At 36.0% G+C, this 21,851-nt stretch overlaps 1 protein-coding gene across 1 annotated transcript in view; it reads right to left on the bottom strand.

Moving 5' to 3' along the window:
• DARS (aspartyl-tRNA synthetase) overlaps window positions 1–21,851 on the bottom strand; it is a 67,193-nt gene that overhangs the window by 14,832 nt on the left and 30,510 nt on the right. Inside the window, exons 5-10 of the mRNA XM_027561772.1 lie at window positions 11,204–11,306; window positions 8,616–8,696; window positions 7,571–7,630; window positions 6,347–6,458; window positions 5,335–5,469; window positions 3,075–3,222 (exon numbers count right to left, since the gene is read on the bottom strand). Of these exons, the coding sequence (XP_027417573.1) occupies window positions 3,075–3,222; window positions 5,335–5,469; window positions 6,347–6,458; window positions 7,571–7,630; window positions 8,616–8,696; window positions 11,204–11,306 (639 nt within the window). The remainder of the gene's footprint in view (window positions 1–3,074; window positions 3,223–5,334; window positions 5,470–6,346; window positions 6,459–7,570; window positions 7,631–8,615; window positions 8,697–11,203; window positions 11,307–21,851) is intronic.

Below are 21,851 nucleotides of genomic sequence, written 5' to 3'. Positions count from 1 at the left end.
TGCTTCTGAACTCACTCTATAAAACCAGCATCACACTGATACCAAAACCAGACAAAAAGGAAATGATACGCAAAAATCCTTAAAAATTAGCAAACTGAAATCAATAATATATTTAAAGGATCATACACCATGATCAACTGGGGTCTATCCCAGGAATGCAAAGATGGTTCAACACCCACAAATTAATCAGTGTGATCCACCACATTAACAAACTCAGGAATAAAAATCATATTATCATCTCAACAAAGAACTTTTTGACAAAATTCAATGTCCATTTATGATAAAAACTCTCAACAAAGGTATAGAGGGAATATACCTTGTGTACTGTTGGTAGTAATTAACCACCATGGAAAACAGTACAGACATCCTCAAAAAATTAGATACAATTTAGCAGTTCCATTTCTGGATATTTTTTGAAGAAATTAAAAAAAACTAATTTGAAAATATATATATATTTATCCCAAGTTCATTTCAGCATTATGATTTCAACAGTCAAGATATGGAAGCAACCTAAATGTTCACTGATAGATGAATAAAGAAGATGTAGTGTGTATATACACACACACAGACACACACACATATATATACAAACACGCTGGAGAAGGAGATGGCAACCCATTCCTATATTCTTGCCTGGAAAATCCTATGGAGAGAGGAGCCTGAAGGGCTATAGTCCATGGGGTCTCAAAGAGTTGGACACAACTGAGCAACTAAACAACAACACGGACACACACTGGAATATTAACCATAAAAGAATGAAATCTTGTCATCTGTGACAATACAGATGAATATAGAGGGTATTAAGTTATGACCAACCTAGATAACATTCAAAAGCAGAGACATTACTTTGCCAACTAAGGTCTGTTTAGTCAAGTATATGGTTTTTCCAGTAGTCATGTATGGATGTGAGAGTTGGACTGTGAAGAAAGCTGAGTGCTGAAGAATTGATGCTTTTGAACTGTGGTGTTGGAGAAGACTCTTGAGAGTCCCTTGAACTGCAAGGAGATCCAACCAGTCCATCCTAAAGGAGATCGGTCCTGGGTGTTCTTTGGAAGGAATGATGCTAAAGCTGAAACTCCAGTACTTTGGCCACCTCATGCGAAGAGTTGACTCATTGGAAAAGACTCTGATGCTGGGAGGAATTAGGGGCAGGAGGAGAAGGGGACGACAGAGGATGAAATGGCTGGACGGCATCACCGACTTGATGTACGTGAGTCTGAGTGAACTCCGGGAGTTGGTGATGGACAGGGAGGCCTGGTGTGCTGCAATTCATGGGGTCACAAAGAGTTGGACACGACTGAGTGACTGAACTGAACTGAACTGAGAGGGTATTATATGAAGTGAAATAAGTCTGACAGAGAAAGACAAATACCGTATGGTTTTACTTGTAAGTGGAATCTAACAAAACAAAACAAATTAACAAACAAAACAGAAACAGACACAGTTACAGAGAACAAACTAGTAGTTACCAGAGTAGAGGGGGCTTGGGTGATGAGTGAAATAGGTAAGGGGGATTAAGAAAAAGACATTCCCAGTTACAAAGGGAAAAAAAAACAAAAGTCATGGGATGAAAGGTACAGCATGAGAAATCCAGTCAATTATATTGCAGAAATATGGAATCACTATGTTGTGCACTGGAATCAAATAGTGGATAGGTCACTTATACCTCTATTAAAAAAGGCATCAAGACATTAATGGTTATTCTTTGGGGGGTAGGATTAGGTGGATTGTTAATTTTTATTTTATGCTTTTATTTCTAGCTGTCTGCAATAAACATGTATTGCTTGTAAAATCAGAAAGAAAACAATAAATGTCATGAGGGGAAAAAAACAGTGGTCTTCAAATAGAAATTTTAAATACAATCCTTCATCAGTTATCAAAGCACTAGATAAACCTGTCATATGCAACTTAATACTTAGAGTACTCTCAAAAGTATGGAGAAAAGAAAAGAGAAAAAAAGACACTCTTGATCCTAGTTAACATGCTTCCCATCTTTTCTTCTTTTCTCTATTTTAAACATTATCATAAGAAAACAATTTCTAATGCCCTTTTAAGGCAGAAACTATTTGCCAGTTTAAAGGTTGTACAGAAAGTGCACATTTTACATAATTCAATTTTCTGAACACCCAGAACATGCCTAATAATTTCTATAAATGTATCAATTCACCAGGCCCAAATAAGCTGAAAGTCCCTTCAGTACACTAGTTTCTAATTTCTACTAAGCACTCACTGTAAATATAAACTGATTGAAAAATTAAACAGTCCCAACATAGGCTTAACTTACACAGATTCAGTAAAGATTAGAAACTGAAAGACTAAAGGGACTCTTTAACTTTGAGGTAAGTAATAATATTATCTTCACTTGTAACAGCAGAGGAAACTGAGGCACAGAGTTATATAACTTCCAAAATGCCCACACAAGATACATAGCAAACTTGGGATTCAATCTCAGGCTACCTGGACCTAGCTGAGTTGAAACTCTGAAATACTGTTTCCTCCCTGTGCTTTCTTGCTCAGTCATGTCCAACTCTTTGCAAACCCCAAGGACTTGTAGTCTGCCAGGTTCCTCTGTCCATGGGATTCTCCAGGCAAGAATACTGGAGTGGGTTGCCATTTCCTCTTCCAGGGGATCTTCCTCACCCAGGAATTGAACCTGTGTCTCCAGAGTCTTCTGCACTGGCAGGCAGATTCTTTACCAATGAGCCTCCTGGGAAGTCCTACTATCTCATACTACCTCTTAAATAATAAACTGCTATAAAGGCAACATAGGCTCTATACTGAGAAATTCAGGATGTAAAATATTGAGGAAAAAACAAATATAGTTAGGCTGTTTACAATCTGGTAGATTAGCTAGGTTAACTGGCTGCAGCCCTAATTGACTTGGATTCAGAAGTACTCTTTTGAGTGTGGATTTTCCCACTAATTAACTGATAAACTAATTGGCAAATCTTCATATATATATTTTTTTCAATAAAAACTTAGTTTATATGTTTTAAGAACTGCTTCATTTTGAAGAACTTAAACTGCTTTAAAAATTATATTCATCTAAGGTTATAAAATATATATATTTTTACCTTTTCTGAAGTCCTTTGAATATTTGCACTAAAGTGTCGGCAATTTCTTCCACAACTTCATGGTAATGGTAATTAAAAGCCATTTCAATATCCAAGCCAACAAATTCAGTCAGATGTCTGTGTGTATTAGAGTCTTCAGCTCTGAATACTGTAACATTAATAAAAGAAAATGGTAAATGGTGTTTACATAGTATGTAAATACATACTTGGCATACATTACACAGCATAGTAAGTGGTGTTTTAAATTTTGGATAAACTGAGATTTAAATACAAAAATTCTATTTACTAGTACTCCAATGGCACTATTTCATTATCATTATAGGGTTGGAAAAAAATCTTTGATAAGTCATCTGTCTCAGCATTCTCATGGATGGCAAGTTCATTACAAATTCCTATAGTAGTAAAAGCTGTTAACAAATGTCAATTAATAAATGAGACTCATGAGAATCCCAAGGGAATGCAAGATTCTGAAGTGCCTTCTCAATAATTAAAACAGATTCAATATAGTGAGTTCTCAATTTTATTAAAACTTGACTCAAGCTAAATGAAATCTGTGCAGATGAAGTAACATTACACACTCCAGCCATTACCTCAGTCCAGTTGCTATTATCCTCACTGCCCTTTCCTCCTCTCCAGTCTTCCTGACTCTACTCTGCTCCATTTTTCGTATCACTGCAAGATTGATATATTCTATAACTCATCCTTGCTCAGTAACTTACAATAGTTCCCAGATGACTACCGTAGTAAGACAAAATGACAAAATGTTTAAAACCTTCATGCTTTCATAATTTAGTCCTATCCTGTATTTCCCATTTCTTAACACTAACTAGTCTTATTTTTATTTCCTCCCATGCTCTTTACTCATCTTGGTTCCTCTGACTAGAATGCCAATCCCCATTGTCTGTATCTCCTACTCTGTCCTTAGAGCCCACTTCAGTATGAACTCTCTCATTGTGACTTTAGCAAATTCCATCTTTTCCCCTTTTTACACTCGCTATACTATATAATTAACACCAATCTGCTGATTGCACAGCACAATCTGATTATTTGCTGTGAAAATCAGTTGATTACTCCCTGTGACTGCTGTATGTATACATGTCTTATTCTGTCTTGAAAGCAGGGAGAATGATTTTCCTTTCACAAAGCATGGTCTGTCTGCAAATCGGCAGCATCAGCAGTACCTGGGAACATGTGAGAACCGCAGAATCTTAAGCCTCACCCCCGACCTACTGGTCAGAACCCGCATTTTAACAAGGTCCCCAGGTGGCTCATGTGCACATTAACATTTGAGAGGTGCTGGTTGATTCTTCTTTTATGTACATGGAACCCAGAGCAAGGCTGTATACATGCAGTAGGTGTTCAACATATAATTGTTTAACAGATTCAGAAAACTAAAAAACTTAATGATCTTGCCAGTTTTTCTATTAGGAGGTATTTAATTTTTATTAAGCCATCAAAAAACTTACATATATAAAATATTTGGTGAGTTTTAAAGAATGAAGTAAAGCTAGTTTTTGCTTATTAATTAGTCTCGTAAAAGAATCTGTCACATGATTATGTGTGCATACTGGACTTGTAGCAACTATATCTTAAAAACTATGTTAATATAACCTACTAAATATCATACATTTGTACTAATTTCTAATGGGCTTTAGCATATTAACAGTACTAAGAACAGTACAAATAGTAACAGTTAAATAGAACAGCTTTGGAATAAAATTGGTATCACATTTGTAAACTTCCAAGAGTAGTAAAGGGGCTATCAAGGACAACAAAATTTATTATTTGGAAGGTCTACCTAAGTACACTGTCATTTTTTACCTCAAAGTCTAGTGTTTATGTAGTCAGCATATAAAAAGATGTAAGCTTTCAAAATGTCTGCATGTAAAATGTGTTTCTAAAACCATTCAGTTCAGTTCAGTTGCTCAGTCATGTCCGACTCTTTGCGACCCCATGAACCGCAGCATGCCAGGGCTCCCTGTCCATCACCAACTCCCGGAGTTCACTTAGACTCATGTCCATCGAGTCAGTGATGCCATCCAGCCATCTCATCCTCTGTCGTCCCCTTCTCCTCCTGCCCCCAATCCCTCCCAGCATCAGAGTCTTTTCCAATGAGTCAACTCTTCGCATGAGGTGGCCAAAGTACTGGAGTTTCAGCTTTGGCATCCTTCCTTCCAAAGAACACCCAGGGCTGATCTAAAACCATTACTATGATACAATTAATGAATTTTGAGAAAACCGTAACTGCCAAAAACCTTACCTGGCCCAATACAGAAAACCTTCTCAAAATCAGCACAAATACACATTTGCTTGTACAGCTGTGGAGACTGAGCCAGGTATGCATTATTTTTAAAATATGACACAGTAAATACATTGGCTCCTCCTTCACTGGCAGCTGAAATGTAAACATTTAAGTTATTACAAGTAATTGTAAACTTATCAATGCAAATTTCTAGTAAAAACAGTTTATACTTTTGGTTCAAGTATTTCACTAAAAGAGACAACTAGAAAATCAAGAATTGCAGAGAAACTATAGTCTTAATATATCATATATCTGATTCTAAACAGTTTACATTTAGGACAGACTTACTTCTTTGGCTACACCTCCATTTTACTTCTTTGGCTATGTATGCTCTCTTTCTACATCAATTTTAAATCTATTAAAGCTACTCTCAAGTTATAAAAAAAATTTTTTAAATGGGAAAAAAGATATTTTCTTAATACTTTCCTAATTATCAATAATGCAATGTTCAAATTTTAAACATAATTAAAATCCATTCATAACATTTTATTGTTATTTAAGTAAATAAAAAAGTTAAATGATTAAAAATGATTAAGATAAGTTTCTCATTAAGAATAAGAATTAATGAGGTATTCCCATCTGTAGTATCTATATCTAGTAACTTGACATTGCAGTTTATAAAAAACAAAATTGTAATAGCAATTAGAAAGAAATCTACATCAGGAAAGTAGTTTCTGATGCACCTTATATTAACAAAAAAATCTTGCTTTATGTGTTACTGACTTATTTTATAATCATTATCATGTAATGACTCCTGAAATAGGGAATTTAGTATTACTAGTGTTAGTGATATCTGATTGCTACTGTATAGTATAGTCTTCAAAACAGTCTCATAGCAATAAACCTTAAGCAACACTTGGGATTCTTAAAAAACAAAACAAATGAAAAAAAATCCCCCATAAAAAATCGAATATGAAGCAACTTCGGGGAAACCAATTTATTTTAAAAAATTAAGAGAAATAAAGCATACCTGAGATAATTTTAGGAGTTTGGATCTCCACAAAACCCTTGTTAGTTAAAGTTTCTCGGAAAAGATGGCAGATGCCAGACTGGAGACGGAAGATTGCCTGACTAGTTGATGTCTATAAGACAATAATAAAATCTAATTAAATCAATTTGACACATTAACTGAGACAGAGTACTTTCTAATCAGGCCACATGCCCAGAAAGTTCATAGAGAAAATAATTCATTATATGAGAGAAAAGTTAGTTGCATGACAATCAGTATAGGAATATATTTTAGAATTTTTCATATTCTAGAAGGAGAATTACAATTTTGCTCTTTTATTTCCAATCAAAGAAAAATACTTTTCAGGCCAAATGTTAGAGGCACAACCAATAACCTCTGTGAACAAATAGCCAATACAGTAGGATGTCTAACTATTGTGGCCAAAATTATGAAAAACCTGAGGTTTCTAAGTAGTATTAACAGAACTTTTGATTACTGCTAACCTTTTCCATATACTGTAAATGAAAATGGAAAAGGTGAAAAGCAGGCAAAAAGCAAATAATCAGGGAAAAAATGAGTGTACAATAAGGACAGACAAGTTAGAAAGAACTCTTAAGGTGACAAAGCATTTAAGCTTTAGGTAGATTATTTAAGTAAGAGGAGGAAGATGTGGTCAAAATATTAAGAAATGAGAGATGACATTGGTTTTACTACGATGATGAAACCACTGAACTCTTTCACTTGCAACCAAACCAGAAAGGGAAACAGAAGACCAAGTATGGGATTACTATATATACCACCAGAGCCAACTACTTCTTTATTATGAACTCTGTGCTCAGATCAAATTCAAAGGATTGAGGTATTAACTGCTAATCTCTACCTGATCATTCTAAAATGTGCACAGAACTTCTTTCACAATTATGTAGTGAAAACTAATTATGTTTTTTCTTGCTGACTATCTTGTTTGAAACAGGTACTACCTGGAAAGTAAGCCCATTTATTAGCTTCACACTCCTCTGTCATTTTAAAATGAAGCAAGTCAGTATCCTGTGAACTATTACTTGACTGCCCTTGTTGCCTGCAATTCTTTTCAGAGGAAGGGTCAGGCAGGTAAATTACTTCTTGTATTATCATATTACATATAAGCAAATGACAATCAGTTCTATAAACCTGAGTCAGGTATGTTATTCTTGCCCACCTTGATTTCAGCACAATCATGTCACTAAATAAACAAATGAGGCATACCCTAAGATCAATGACTCTGTTGTCTAATCTCGTATCCTGGTTAACAGTAGCTCTTCCGTCCTAAAAAAAGGATTAAAAAAAACAGATTTTATTAACTTTTTTTAAGGACACAAACAACATTTGTAGAGTCATGTTAATTTTTAAATGAGAATAGGTATATTCATGTGTGTTCACATTATACCCCCTAATCAAAGATCCTAGAAACAAGTGGGGCCAGAGAGAAGTTATTAAGAGAAAGAGAGCTTGAAAGAACAGAAATGAGAAGGAATTAAGCTAAATGCTTTTTATCCACCCCCCACACCCAAACCTTTGACTCATTACTGGGATATCAGAATAATTAACAACTGTCACAATCACTGATCCCTGGAGTTTACCTGCTAGTTGAAAATGGAAGGAACAAATAAAAGCTGACAAAGAACAGTGGTTCTCAAAGTATGTTTTGGGGACCAGTGAGACACTTTCAGAGAGTTTGTGAAGTCAAACCTATTTTTCACAATAATATCTTCAAACACTCATTTTTTCCTGACTATATTTAGAAGTTTCCCAAAGGCTTAATGATGTGTGCAGACACAACAGAATGAATGCTGAGGCAGATATGAAAGGCTAATCGTTGTGTACTGAGCCAGATATTACCAAGAATATAGACATGTAACACAATGTTACTCTTGACATTAAAAAAACATTTCATATCTTATTGCTGTTTTTATTATTTATATAGGAATACACAGACACATAATCTAATTATATTATTATTTTTAATAAGGTCATAAATATTAAAAATTTTGTCTTAACTTCTAATACTGTAAATTGTGGTAGACATACCTATAAAAATAAAAGCTTGTGGGGGTCAATTATTTTTAAAAATGTAAAGGAATCCTAAGAGCAAAAAGTTTGAGAACTTTTAATGTAAGAGTAGTTTTTAATGAAAATGAAGCTCAAATCAATTCATAGGTACCCTTCTTACAAAAGTAGGACATCAAGTTTTCAGTGCTTTATAAACTAAATATACACAGGAAGCACATTATTTCAAAAGTATAGTTTTCACCTCTTCTCCTTCCACTTCAGGCCGAACAGCATCGTCCAGCTGCAGGGGCAGGCGGGGTTCAGCTGAACTGATCACATAAATCTGAAAGTGAGAGATTACCAAAAATATCAAGAAGCACACAAAACCTGTTATCTTTTGCTTAAAAGAATCTACAGTTGACTTAACATGAGAAACATTGTTTGCATACATAACTGAAACTACTTGCTAAAATCAAACAAGATGGCACATGTTTCTACACCTATAAGATGGGGTTAATAGTTATTTCTTGTCTATATCCCTGTGTTGCTGGAATAGTCAAATGAGATAACATATGTATGAAGACTTTGTAAACTCTAAGGTGCCCACCAGTATCATAAACAAGTAATAACTGTAGTTGAGGAGTCTGGCTTAAGGCCTCTTTTTGTCACAGGAAACTTGTCACAGGCAAATCACCTTACCTAGAGCTTCAATATTCTTCTGTAAAATGAGGTTGGTGTTAAGAATCAAATGGAATAAAGAATAAGAAAACACTTTGATCGTATGAAGGCGCCATTAACAAATAAGTTATCGTAACTGTTAACAGTATCTGGCTGTTTCCACTACCAGGACCAAAGTCAGCTCAACTTTGCTGCACTGCTCCTTCCTTTCCTTTCCTCGTTCATTTTCTAAATATCCCTTCACTGCCTTCTTTCACCAAGTGTATCAATTATATCTCGCTTCCTGCTGCTCTCCTGGTTGGGAGCTGCTGGAGAAGGTGTTTCTTTATGGTGTTAAGATCCCTCAATATTTATTCAAAGTATATGCACATTTTAGTGCTAAAAAGCAGTTAGATCATAAAGGAGACTGGGTTTTTCAGCCACTTAAATGCATGTTACCCTATTAGTTTTTCCCAACTATTCCTGGAAAATCTGCTAAAGCACAAGAGGAGAACAGACTTTACTTAATTACAGAAAGGAAATTATATTCTTCCAGTTGGTAAATCACATTTAGCATTCAACTCAGACACTTCAAGAAAAAGTATCAGAAGGATACTCCAGTCCTATTCATAGTAAAATAGAACTCATTTGTTGCTATCCCCTATACCCAAGTTTTTGTGCTTCTCTTTGATTAGTTAATAGAAACTTGATCGCCAATGCAAAGCTGGAGATCTGGACAGCTACCTCTTTCATTTTTCTAACTAGTAGAAAAATCTCCTTCATTAGGTTGTGACCACTTTCATCCTCAGAACTTCACATAGTGCTTGGTACTACTCAGTAACTGCAGGCCAGATAAATAAATGATAAAAGAGCTTATAAAATTCTATTTAGTATACAGTGTTTTATGCTTTGTGAGATACTTTATTTTTCTTAAGGCAAAATTTGTCTGCAAGCACTTTGGAGGCTTTATATTTAATGTTTATTAAGGTTGAACTGGATCTTAGGTAATTAAAATATTTTAGAAATACATTTACTTGCTCTAGTCACTAATATCTTATTTATTCAAGTGTTGAAAAAGATGTTACTTGGAAGATAGGGTTTTTTTTTTCCCCCCTTGGTCAGCATACCTTTAGATCAGTTTGCCTTTATTAGCTTATAGACTTCCTGGTGCAGTTAGTTTGAAATAAGACGTACAAAAAGAGAACAAAGTAATTTCGCAAGTTAGGTCAGTAAAAATTATAAGATTTTCAAAGTCTTAAGAGTTTTATGACAATAAATTTCAATTAAATACAACCTCTACTCCCAAAGTAGTGTGTATGGATGAATCTGTCTTTCTGCATCCATCTGTTTTTGTCCATCTACCTGACATGTATACACACACACACACACACACACACACACACACACAGACATGGGTTAGAGTGGGAAAGGACTACTCCATAAGAGAAATTCAGTGAAGAATATTGTGGATACAAACTAGGTCTGGATCTGAGACTGTAGGTTGTAGGTTCAAGATTGCAGGGTTATTTCAAAAATACTAAATGTATTTGAATTCACGTGTAACATTTTTAGTTTGTATGTCTAAGAAAATAAATGTGGGATAAATCTTATGCGAAAAAGTTATTGCTGGTATCTAAGCTCGATACGGTATTCTCTCTTTTGACTTCTCTATACTGTAAAATACCAGAAATACAATGATTATAAGGCAATACAATGATTAATAAGAGTTAGTATAATGAATCAACCTTCATTCAAAGAAGCTGACAGCCAAATAGGTTCATGATAGTGAATAAAGCTTTTCAGATGTGTTTTATACTTTCCCGTACGTGGCTATGGTAGATGTACCATGTCAACATGCCTGGGCTAGATTGCAGGATGAGGAGAGTCACAGGGAGAGATGTCCCAGGAACATCAGTGAGCCCAGGTGATATATCACATGGTACAGATCAAGCATCGCAGATGCTGACCCTAACTCCCTTACCGCACAGAATCATGAACAAATAATAAATGTTTGTTGTTTTAAGTTGCTAAGTATTGAGGTGGTTTGTTATATGACAAAAACTAGTTGAGTCAATAATCAATTTATAAATCTCAATATTTTATATCAACTCTAATTACAGAGTTGATGTGAACAGTTGTAAGAACTATTCAAATCTATTTCTGGACACAATTTTATATTTTGAAAAAAATTACCTTTTGAACATGTAACTCTACATCTTGTTGTGTACAGCTTCCAATTTTCTGATTCACTTTTCTCACAACACCTTCCACATCAACGATGCTCTCTTTGTTGATGCTGTCAAAAGAAAAACATTGCCAACTTTAATCATCTTGTCAGAGGTGTCAGAACTTGTTTGGTGTTTCATCAGTAAAGCTGAATATATTAAATTCTTCTTTACCATAGTAAGTCACTTGAGATAAAGCCAGTCGCTTTAACCTACTTATAATAAGCTACCATGTAGCACACCTTGTGAAATTTCTTGAAGAGATAATTTTCCAGACCCCATAATTTAGTTACCATTTATAAAATACTCTAGACATAACAGATAACAGGACCAGCACTGAACTGTGAAAAAGTCCTTCAGTTATTTATTAAAGAATATCTCCCTACCCACAGTTAAAATTTACTAAGATCAGCATTTCCCATAAAGAGAAACACTGGCTTCAATAAACACAGTTACTGGTATGTAATAGAAGTACATTAATGTAGAAATACATTAAATAATAGAAGGTCAACTGAAAAGATTTCAGGGCACTAAGAGGACATTAGAGTGCTCCAGTGAAATCGTTGCCTAAAGCTTCTGAGTGCACACTGTCACTGGATTTGTGGCAGATACTCTACTGGATTGTGTACTTTCGTTTAAGAATGCCTACCTGAAGCTAGCTAAATATAAACTGTGAGTAAAAAACTGGATCTCCTGGGCAATTTAATTCTATAGCAAACTTGAATTTTGAATACCACACACTCAAAATTGGAGATAACTGGTTATTTTTTGGTCTCCTATATATAACCAAGGGAAAAAAAGTGGAATCTAAAATGGTGGTTCCCATACAAAATGTATCAGCTCTCCTCCTGTGTATGTTCTTGTACTGACAGAACATGTCACTGTACATTTGTGGAAAAGGATAAAATTTAACTTTTAGATCTTGGCGAGTGATATCAGTATGATGGCAGTTCAACTGGCCAAATGCAAATTCCCATGTAAAACTATTAGTTAAAACTCTCAGGTGGTAACTGAAGCTACAGAAGTGAGTTGAAAAGAGAAGGAAAGAAGAAAAATGCCAAAGTGACAACTGACAGATAGTAGATTTCCTGGGGCAGCCGGCATAATAGAAAGGGCAAAAATGGATTAGGAAAATCTGTCCTGGACTCCCTGTTTATCTGCTATCATAAACTCCAGTTAACTTCTGCATTATGGTCTCATGGCTCAAGTACCCCTACGCAAAATTCTGCAAGATGGATGACCAGAATCTAAACAAAGCAAAACAACAATAAAAAGATTTAACCTTCGTAAGAAAAAGTCTATTCATTTGGATAAGGAACTGGGTCCTTATTAGTTATGGAGCTATCTGACAAGATTCCAGAAATCTAACAACTTATATTACAAACCATTTCAACAAACATTTGGGTTGGAAAAGGATGATATAATAGATTAAGTGCCGTGAAGTAAGACAGATAAATTTCCAATTCACTTTGCTGCACTAGCTAGAATTCTATAATGTCTGTTATCAACTACGTTAAATATATATATATATATCTTTTACACTCTCATAAATCTCTGCACTAGACCTATCACCTAATATCTATAGCTAAACATCTTGTGTACTGAAGAAACTAAAAAAACTTATTATGGTAAAAGAAGTAGTTGGTGAACTAAGATAAGACTCCTCTGAGATAAGAAGGGATAGAGAGGCTTCAGTTTATTAATAAAAGGGCTTATGATACTGGCAATCCAGGATCACTGAAATCTTCCTACAATGTGACTGCCACCTACCACTGCTTTATTTGTTCACATGGGTTAACTTGATACCCGAGTACATAATTCAGAGCTTGTAAGAATTCTGTTGCTTATCTTACATGTTTCTACGGGGTAGGTTCTCTCTTCCTTCTTCATCAGTGAGTTGCATCATGGAGTAATCTGACCTGCCCCAACTAGCACTCCAACTGAGACAGTGAGCTATGTCCCTGGCTCATTTGGTTCTCTTATTTCACCTCCTTCAACTCCCTAGGAGGAGGCATTCCATTATCAGGACGTTTTCTTCAAGCCAAGTTAAACACATCTACTCTTAAGGATTGAGCACTAAGTGAGTGTCCTTCCAAAAAGAAGCTGGAATGTGGTCAAATACACTCTGCCCAAGGCTAGCTAAAGGTCTGATCAAAGAAAACAGTTTTCTCTTCTTTCTCTCTCTGAAAAGTAACCAGATGATTCCTTTTATCCAGGACCTGAAATTAGGACTACCTTTAAGTTCATTGATTCAATAGTGTTATGTGCTAAAATACTGATCATCTAGACTAGAAAACTACCACCATTTAAACATCGTTTCTAGTACTAAACAACTGACAAAAGAACTTTGAAAACCAAACCTATTTCTAAACTAGGGCCAAAGCTAAACTTCCAGTATCACAAATTGGTCTACTGAATAAATCAGAAAGAAGGTAGGATTAACTACATATAGAAGATTCTCATAATAAACTTTTTTTGACCTTCCAATCCCAATATTTGCCTTTATTTCTAGTAGTTATGTGCTAGAAGAGCAGACTTAGATCATGATAAAATAATTCCGTTCTAATATCTCTATGGCCTTATCTATATCTATCTGTCCCTATTTACTCATGCACATGAATAAATTCAGAAGAATAATCATTAAAACAAAACGAAAAGAAGAGTCAAATTTGTGAAAAAGGGTCAGACTAGAACTTGCTAGTTAAAACTAGTAAAAGCTTATACGAGGGCTTAGAATGGGAAAGACTAGATATCTCCTCAAGAAAATTAGAGATTCCAAGGGAACATTTCATGCAAAGATGGGCTCAATAAAGGACAGAAATGGTATGGAGCTAACAGAAGCAGAAGATATTAAGAAGAGGTGGCAAGAATACACAGAAGAATGGTACAAAAAAGATCTTCATGACCCAGATGATCACGATGGTGGGATCACTCACCTAGAGCCAGACATCCTGGATTGTGAAGTCAAGTGGGCCTTAGAAAGCATCACTACGAACAAAGCTAGTGGAGGTGATAGAATTCCAGTTGAACTATTTCAAATCCTGAAAGATGATGCTGTGAAAGTGCTGCATTCAATATGCCAGCAAATTTGGAAAACTCAGCAGTGGCCACAGGACTGGAAAAGGTCAGTTTTCATTCCAATCCCAAAGAAAGCCAATGCCAAAGAATGCTCAACCTACCGCACAATTGCACTCATCTCACACGCTAGTAAAGTAATACTCAAAATTCTCCAAGCCAGGCTTCAGCAATACATGAACCGTGAACTTCCAGATATTCAAGCTGGATTTAGAAAAGGCAAAGGAACCAGAGATCAAATTGCCAACACCTGCTGGATCACTGACAAAGCAAGAGAGTTCAAGAAAAACATCTATTTCTGCTTTATTGACTAGGACAAAGCCTTTGACTGTGTGGATCACAATAAACTGGAAAATTCTAAAAGAGATGGGAATACCGGACCAACTGACCAGCCTCTCGAGAAATCTGTATGCAGGTCAGGAAGCAACAGTTAGAACTGGACATGGAAGAACAGACTGGTTCCAAATAGGAAAAGGAGTATGTCAAGGCTGTATATTATCACCCTGTTTATTTAACTTATATGCAGAGTACATTGTGAGAAATGCTGGGCTCGATGAAGAACAAGCTGGAATCAAGAATGCTGGGAGAAATACCAATAACCTCAGATAAGCAGATGACATTACCCGTACAGCAGAAAGCAAAGAAGAACTAAAGAGCCTCTTGATGAAAGTCAAAGAAGAGAGTGAAAAAGTTGGCTTAAAGCTCAACATTCAGAAAACTAAGATCATGGCATCGGGTCCTATCACTTCATGGCAAATAGATGGAGAAACAGTGGAAGTAGTGGCAGACTTTATTTTTGGGGGCTCTAAAATCACTGCAGATGGTGACTGTAGCCATGAAATAAGAAGACGCTTACTCCTTGGTAGAAAAGTTATGACCAACCTAGACAGCATATTAAAAAACAGAGACATCTTTGCCAACAAAGGTCCATCTAGTCAAGGCTACAGTTTTTCCAGTAGGCACATATCAATGTGAGAGTTGGATGATAAAGAAAGCTGAGCGCTGAAGAATTGATGCTTTTGAGCTGGTGTTGGAGAAGACTCTTGAGAGTCCCTTGGACTGCAAGGAGATCCAACCAGTCCATCCTAAAGGAAATTAGTCCTGGGTGTTCCTTGGAAGGACTGATGTTGAAGCTGAAAAGTCCCAGTACTTTGGCCACCTGATGCAAAGAGCTGACTCATTTGAAAAGACCCTGATGCTGGGAAAGATTGAAGGCAGGAGGAAAAGGGGACAACAGAGGAGGAGATGGTTGGATGGTTTCACTGACTCTATGGACATGGGTTTGGGTGGACTCTGGGAGTTGGTGACGGACAGGGAGGCCTGGCGTGCTGCACTCCATGGGGTCACAAAGAGTTGGACACGACTGAGTGAGTGAACTGAACTGGACTGAACTGACGTGTATTTGTATGTAGAGAGTCAATACAAGAGGGACTGGAATACTTGAATAAGTTAATTGCAATATTCCACTTTGTAGAAAAAGTCTATTTAACATGATTTCATCTGACACTGTGTGTTAAGATGGCTTAATACTATCTTGTATATAAACTACAGCTTGACTGCTGCCATAAAGAGATCCTATTAAAGTTTGCTTTACATTTTGAAACTAATATGTCACTGTGTTTTGTACTCTGAAAGAGCGTTATGTCTAACAAGCAACTAACTAAAAGCCTTTGGTTTTTATAAAGGATATGGCAGGCGTGGAAGCATAGGAACTCCTGGGAACTACATTATTACAGTAGAAATAGATGAAGTAAATTAAATATATCTTTTCAAGAGCTAAGTCAGCTATTTTTTATTATTACCAACACCTCCCAAAACACACTATCACAGCATTTTTTTTTATACTTCACTTTCCAACTACCCTTCTGCCCCGGAATATAGGGAATCACTCTACAAATAAAATTAATAGAGCCTTGATATTAGAAATACCTTAATAGGCAGAACAGACTTTATGTTATGCATTAGGAACTGTCAACCATTCAATTTAATTAATTTACTTCTAACTCCTTTTAACCAGGACCTTACTTCTAATTTAAACTCTCTACAGAAAAAAAAAAAAAACTGTAAAAATCGCCATTCTTCATATAAAGTGTTTTATTAAAATATTTTAGGTGGACTATGGGTGGCTGAGATGGTAAAGAATCTGCCTGCAATGCAGGAGACCTGGGTTCCATCCCTGGGTTGGTAGCTTCCCTGGAGAAGGGAATGGCAATTCACTTCAGTATTCTTGCCTAAAGAATTCCATGCTGTGGCAGATTCATTTTGATATTTGGCAAAACTAATACAATTATGTAAAGTTTAAAAATCAAATAAAATTTTAAAAAAAGAATTCCATGGAGAGAGCTTGGTCAGTATAGTCCATGGGGTCGCAAAGAGTCAGACACAACTGAGTGACTAAAACAAGTGCATCAAGTTTTGCGGGTTTTTTCAAGTTTTTTTTTTTTTTTTAAACAAATGATATAATGTATGAGTAACCCAAACAATTATAGAACATGGCTTGTGGGAAAAAACAAACAGTACTCAGTTATCTGAAGGAATAAAATCCCATCTTTCCAACCTGACTGTCATATAGTTTGTTATTTAGGGCCTCCTCATCAGCCATAGAAATACCCTCATTATCCACAGTTCTGTCAATTGTGATTATAAGTTGTCATGTCTACATTATATGATACTGGGGCTTCACTCTGTTGCTAAAGAATCTGCCTGCAATGCAGGAGACCTGGGTTTGATTCCTGGGTTGGGATGATTCCCTGGAGAAGGGAATGGTGGCTACCCACTCCAGCATTCTTGCCTGGGAAATCCCATGGACAGAGGAGCCTGGTGGGTTGCAAGAGTCGGACTCGATTCAGGGACTAAAACCACATTACATAAGAAGCAACAAACTAAAAAAAGTCTGTTGGAATGATTAGAAGTAGGCACAACTGTTGTGTTAAGTAACAACTGACTACTGAAGAAAATATATTAAAAAACAAACAAAGACATGAAAGCACCAAACAACATATTATAACCTTGCACAGTAACTGAAGTTCAGAATAACGGCCCTGTGTCATTAAGAAAAAGTTAAACATGAAGAATGTATATAATAGGCTTCAATGATCCTGTTAAGGTTGTCAAAATAGTTTTAGTATTTGAAGGAAGAAGTAAACTTCATAGTCTAAAATAATGCACTACTGAGTAATGCCTAATTCTTTAATGTTGTGTATCATCACATACACTTTGCAAACCTATAATGGGTATTATGCACTGTAAAGAGATTTTTTTAAAAAGCAGATACACAAAATTTGACTATGAAGCATTAGGATTGTGTAAAGCAGAATTTATCCATTCAAGTGCATAGTGGCCTCTTCAAATTGACTGCTCAGGGGAAGGAGGGAGGTGTTATAAACACATTTCAAAATCAGCACAGCCTAAAACAATCTTAAAACAACTTATCGGGAATTATTTCTTGGTTCTGTCACACCAATCAGTTTTTTGGGGGAAAGTCTCACTTATCCCTCTTGTTTCAGAAATGCTAAAGATCATAATAGAACTCTGGGGGGTAGAGAAGAGACTTTAAAAAAAAACAAAACAACTGAATGGCATTAGAGGTGCAAGGACGTAACATGTTTCAAAAAGGAGAGAATATTTAAATACATGAACTATAGGGTTAACAGCTAGACATTAACCTCATTATAAGCTTAATACAGATAGCTACAGTAGTTAATATAACTACTATAGGGTTGAGTAGCTCTCTCCAAACACTTGATAATTTGACTTACTCTATCAGTAAAAAAGTGGTAATTATGTCCCCTAATATGTGGATATTCTATTTATTTTAAAAACTATATACATGTAATACTAAATGTAAGTTATTACCTTTAGGCAAATATAAATTTAGGGTGAGATGCATAATTAGCAACAGTGATCCATAATTAGTAATAGCAAATCCATACTTCATATAGTTTCCTGATAATTTCTATCTAGCTAGGGGAGTATGAAAATCTTGTCAGATATGATTGGATTATCATTAAAAACAAAACAAAAAACACGCTTCATCATGCAGCTGTTACAAAGATTTCCCATTATCAGAAGTGTCAGCATTAACACTTGTGCTGAAGAACTGATGCTTTTGAACTGTGGTATTGGGGAGAAGATTCTTGAGAGTCCCTTGGACTGCAAGGAGATCAAACCAGTCAATCCTAAAGGAAATCAGCCCTGAATATTCATTGGAAGGACTGATGCTGAAGCTGAAACTCCAATACTTTGGCCAATTGATGTGAAGAAATGACTCATTGGAAAAGATCCTGATGCTGGGAAAGATTGAAGGCAGGAGGAGTAGGGACGACAGAGGATGAGACGGATGGCATCACCGACTCAGTGAAGGTGAGTTTGAGTAAGCTCCTGGAGTTGGTGGCAGACAGGGAAGCCTGGCATGCTGCAGTCCATGGGGTCACAAAGAGTCAGACACGACTGAGCAACTGAAGTGAACTGAACAGTGTTTCTTGGAAGAAATCATTTTAAGCCACTTGTCTACTGTGTGATGGTCAGTTTATTATCTTAAATATAAATAAATATAATCCCCCAAACCATTTAACCAGACATAGTAAACTGTAATATGCTGAAAGTGAACCAGAGAGTTGGGGTACCACTGTTTGCTCCTCTGTGTTCCTGGAATCCTGCAGTCTTACTTTAGAGCCCTCACATGCTGGAGGTGACATGTGTGTGACCTTATGAGGTGCAATCCAAGTGATAGGTCCAGTGTTTATCTATAAATTAACTATTAGAAAAACTTAAATTTTTCCTATCACTCTTAGATAAAAAAAGAAATGAAGGAAAGGATTATTTTCTTTCCTTTAGAGAGTAATTTTGAGCAAATCACACTTTGGAGGTCAGTGGGATAGGACACAAGAATCACAACTGAGAAAAGGCTGCTGGAGCAGGTAGATGATTTGCAGGTGAAAATGTATTTAATAGCATGTAACTGAGTCAGAGAGATCCCAATCCTGCATATAAATAGTGGAGAAATAGATCTGGTAAAGAAGTACTTCACCCATTTTTTGTTGCTGGGTCTCAGTGTGAGGTACTGGTTCTGGCAAATCCTTTTGGAGAACAAAAAAAGAATCATCCCCAATTCACCATGCCTCTCACCAACAAGGGATGGGGAAATGGCAGGGTTTGCTCTTACAGTTTTAAGTTATTTTTTAAACATTATTTCAAAAACTTATCTTTTATTATAAAAGAATATCCTTACTGTTAAAATTGCAATGTTCAATAATGTATAAATTTAAAATTCTAGGTTCCCTATCATATACTGAACTCCCTCTTCCTCTAATCACTGCTTTCTATACTTCTCTACATTTTTTCTCATTTACAAAAAATATGTAATGTACCTACAGTAGTTTTGTTCATTTTCTCCGTATTTTTTAAGTTTGAAGAAGCAGTTTTATTTCTACAGCTTAAATGAAATTGATCTTAATATATATAAATACCTAACATAGTATTATTTCCATGTCACTTTCGCAATTTCCGTTTATGTTCTAGTTCCCATGTGAAGTGCTTTACACATATATCATCTTGCTTAAACCTCACAAAGGCCTACAAGGTAGGTATACTACCATTTTACAGTTGAAAAAACTGAGACTGAAAGGTCAAGTAACTAGCCCAAGATCACACAGCTAGTAAGGTCAGGTACAGATTACTGCACTTAACAGTTCTGTTACAGACTCACAAATCAGCCTCCAAATTTAAATACTCCAGAATGCATCGTCAGCTTACTTTGAAATAATTCATTCTCATTCTTAGAAGTTCATGAGCTGCCAGATTCCTTTAGAGCTTATGTGAAATAAAGTAGAAATAACAGGCCCTTCACAAATAGCTTTCAAAATGCCTAAGAGTCATGCTGCCTTTTCTGGTAATGCTGATGTATCCTGAGGTCCTGCTGTTGCCAGACTCAACATATATTCATCAGAATCTCTGCATAAGACAACATTAAGTTATTACTTAATAACGTAGAAGAATTAATCCCATAAACTGGCATCTAGTGACACCAGATTTTCAACCTACTTTTAAAGCACTTATTTATCAAGGTTTTCAATGCAAATTTTGAACTGGGCAGGACCAGATATAGAAGTTCTGTTTCTGATCCAATAGATAAGTACCTCATTCCAACAAAGAGGTATAAACCATCTAAGTACAGTTGTTCAAAGGGCTGCAATCTAGAACAGTGTACTGCTGCTAAGTCACTTCAGTCGTGTCCGACTCTGTGCGACCCCACAGACGGCAGCCCACCAGGCTCCCCCATCTCTGGGATTCTCCAGGCAAGAACACTGGAGTGGGTTGCCATTTCCTTCTCCAATGCATGAAAGTGAAAAGTGAAAGTGAAGCTGCTCAGTCGTGTCCAACTCTCAGTGACACCATGGACTGCAGCCTACCAAGCTCCTCCCATGGGTTTTTCCAGGCAAAAGAACTGGAGTGGGTTGCCATTGCCTTCTCCCAGAACAGTGTACAACCAGCCTATGTTCATCAATTAATCCACATGATGCTCAAGAGGTACCCAAATGCCCACCAGTGTCTGGGCCTCAACTTAGATGGTGTATAAAAATACTTCCATCACAGGACCTGTAACATGTCTCTTCATGGAAGTTGTTTATTTTTTGTCCTCTCCCCAAATTAAGCTCCTTATTTGATTATTATGTGCTATTTAGTGTCACTAAATAACTAAGCCCAGAAGAGTGCCTGGACCACAGCAGAGGTAAATTTTCTAAATCACTGAACCTTCTTCTGAGTATTATTTTGCTATTTATAGTTCTAAAAATTAATGCGCAAACTGAAGATTTAGCTTATTAACTAAGTAAAAGTTATTTTCAGGTGAAAGATCTAGAAAGGAAAGAAAATAATCAAACTTGTAAGTAGGTAGGTGACTCACCAGAGAATGAGACACACACTTGTGACTCACCAGCTACCAATAAATAACCTAACCACAATGACTAATACGAAGAAAAAGAAAATAAAACATACACATATTTTTCTGCAAATATTACAGCCTGAAAAGACTTTTTTTTTTTTCAGAATCCAAACATCTCTATGCTGCTGTGGGTTACACAAACATAAATAGCAAAATAGAATTTTTAACTTTAACATCAGTTCTTTAAATGAACTGTAGGCTTCTGCACTGAGTCACTATGATTTTAATTTTAAACTTCAAAAACCTGTGTTTACATTTACTCCAGTTGTTAAAAGCAGTCAATACACAAAGGCCTACAGGGGTGCCTTTAAAAAAACTTGCCTTTACAAGACTCAATCATAACTAATACAGATTACTCTTTCATTATTTTTAAATGTCACTAAATAAACAGTTTTAAAAAGAAAAAAAGGGATGACTTGCCTCAGTTCTAACTCCAGCTACTAAATATTGGGACATTAATGTCAACATAAGATGGGGATCCAGAAACATTGGTTTAGATGGGTATCCCATCTTCCTGCTTCCAGATAAATTTCATTTAAAGATCTCAAACCATTTCGGATACACAATTAAGAACCTGTTCTTAAAGACCTTTAGGGAA

Source organism: Bos indicus x Bos taurus, chromosome 2 (assembly GCF_003369695.1).
Source record: "Bos indicus x Bos taurus breed Angus x Brahman F1 hybrid chromosome 2, Bos_hybrid_MaternalHap_v2.0, whole genome shotgun sequence".
In the NCBI taxonomy this organism is placed as follows: domain Eukaryota; kingdom Metazoa; phylum Chordata; class Mammalia; order Artiodactyla; family Bovidae; genus Bos; species Bos indicus x Bos taurus.
Note: the sequence above shows the minus strand (reverse complement) of the source record. Positions and strands in the feature narration are given on the sequence as shown.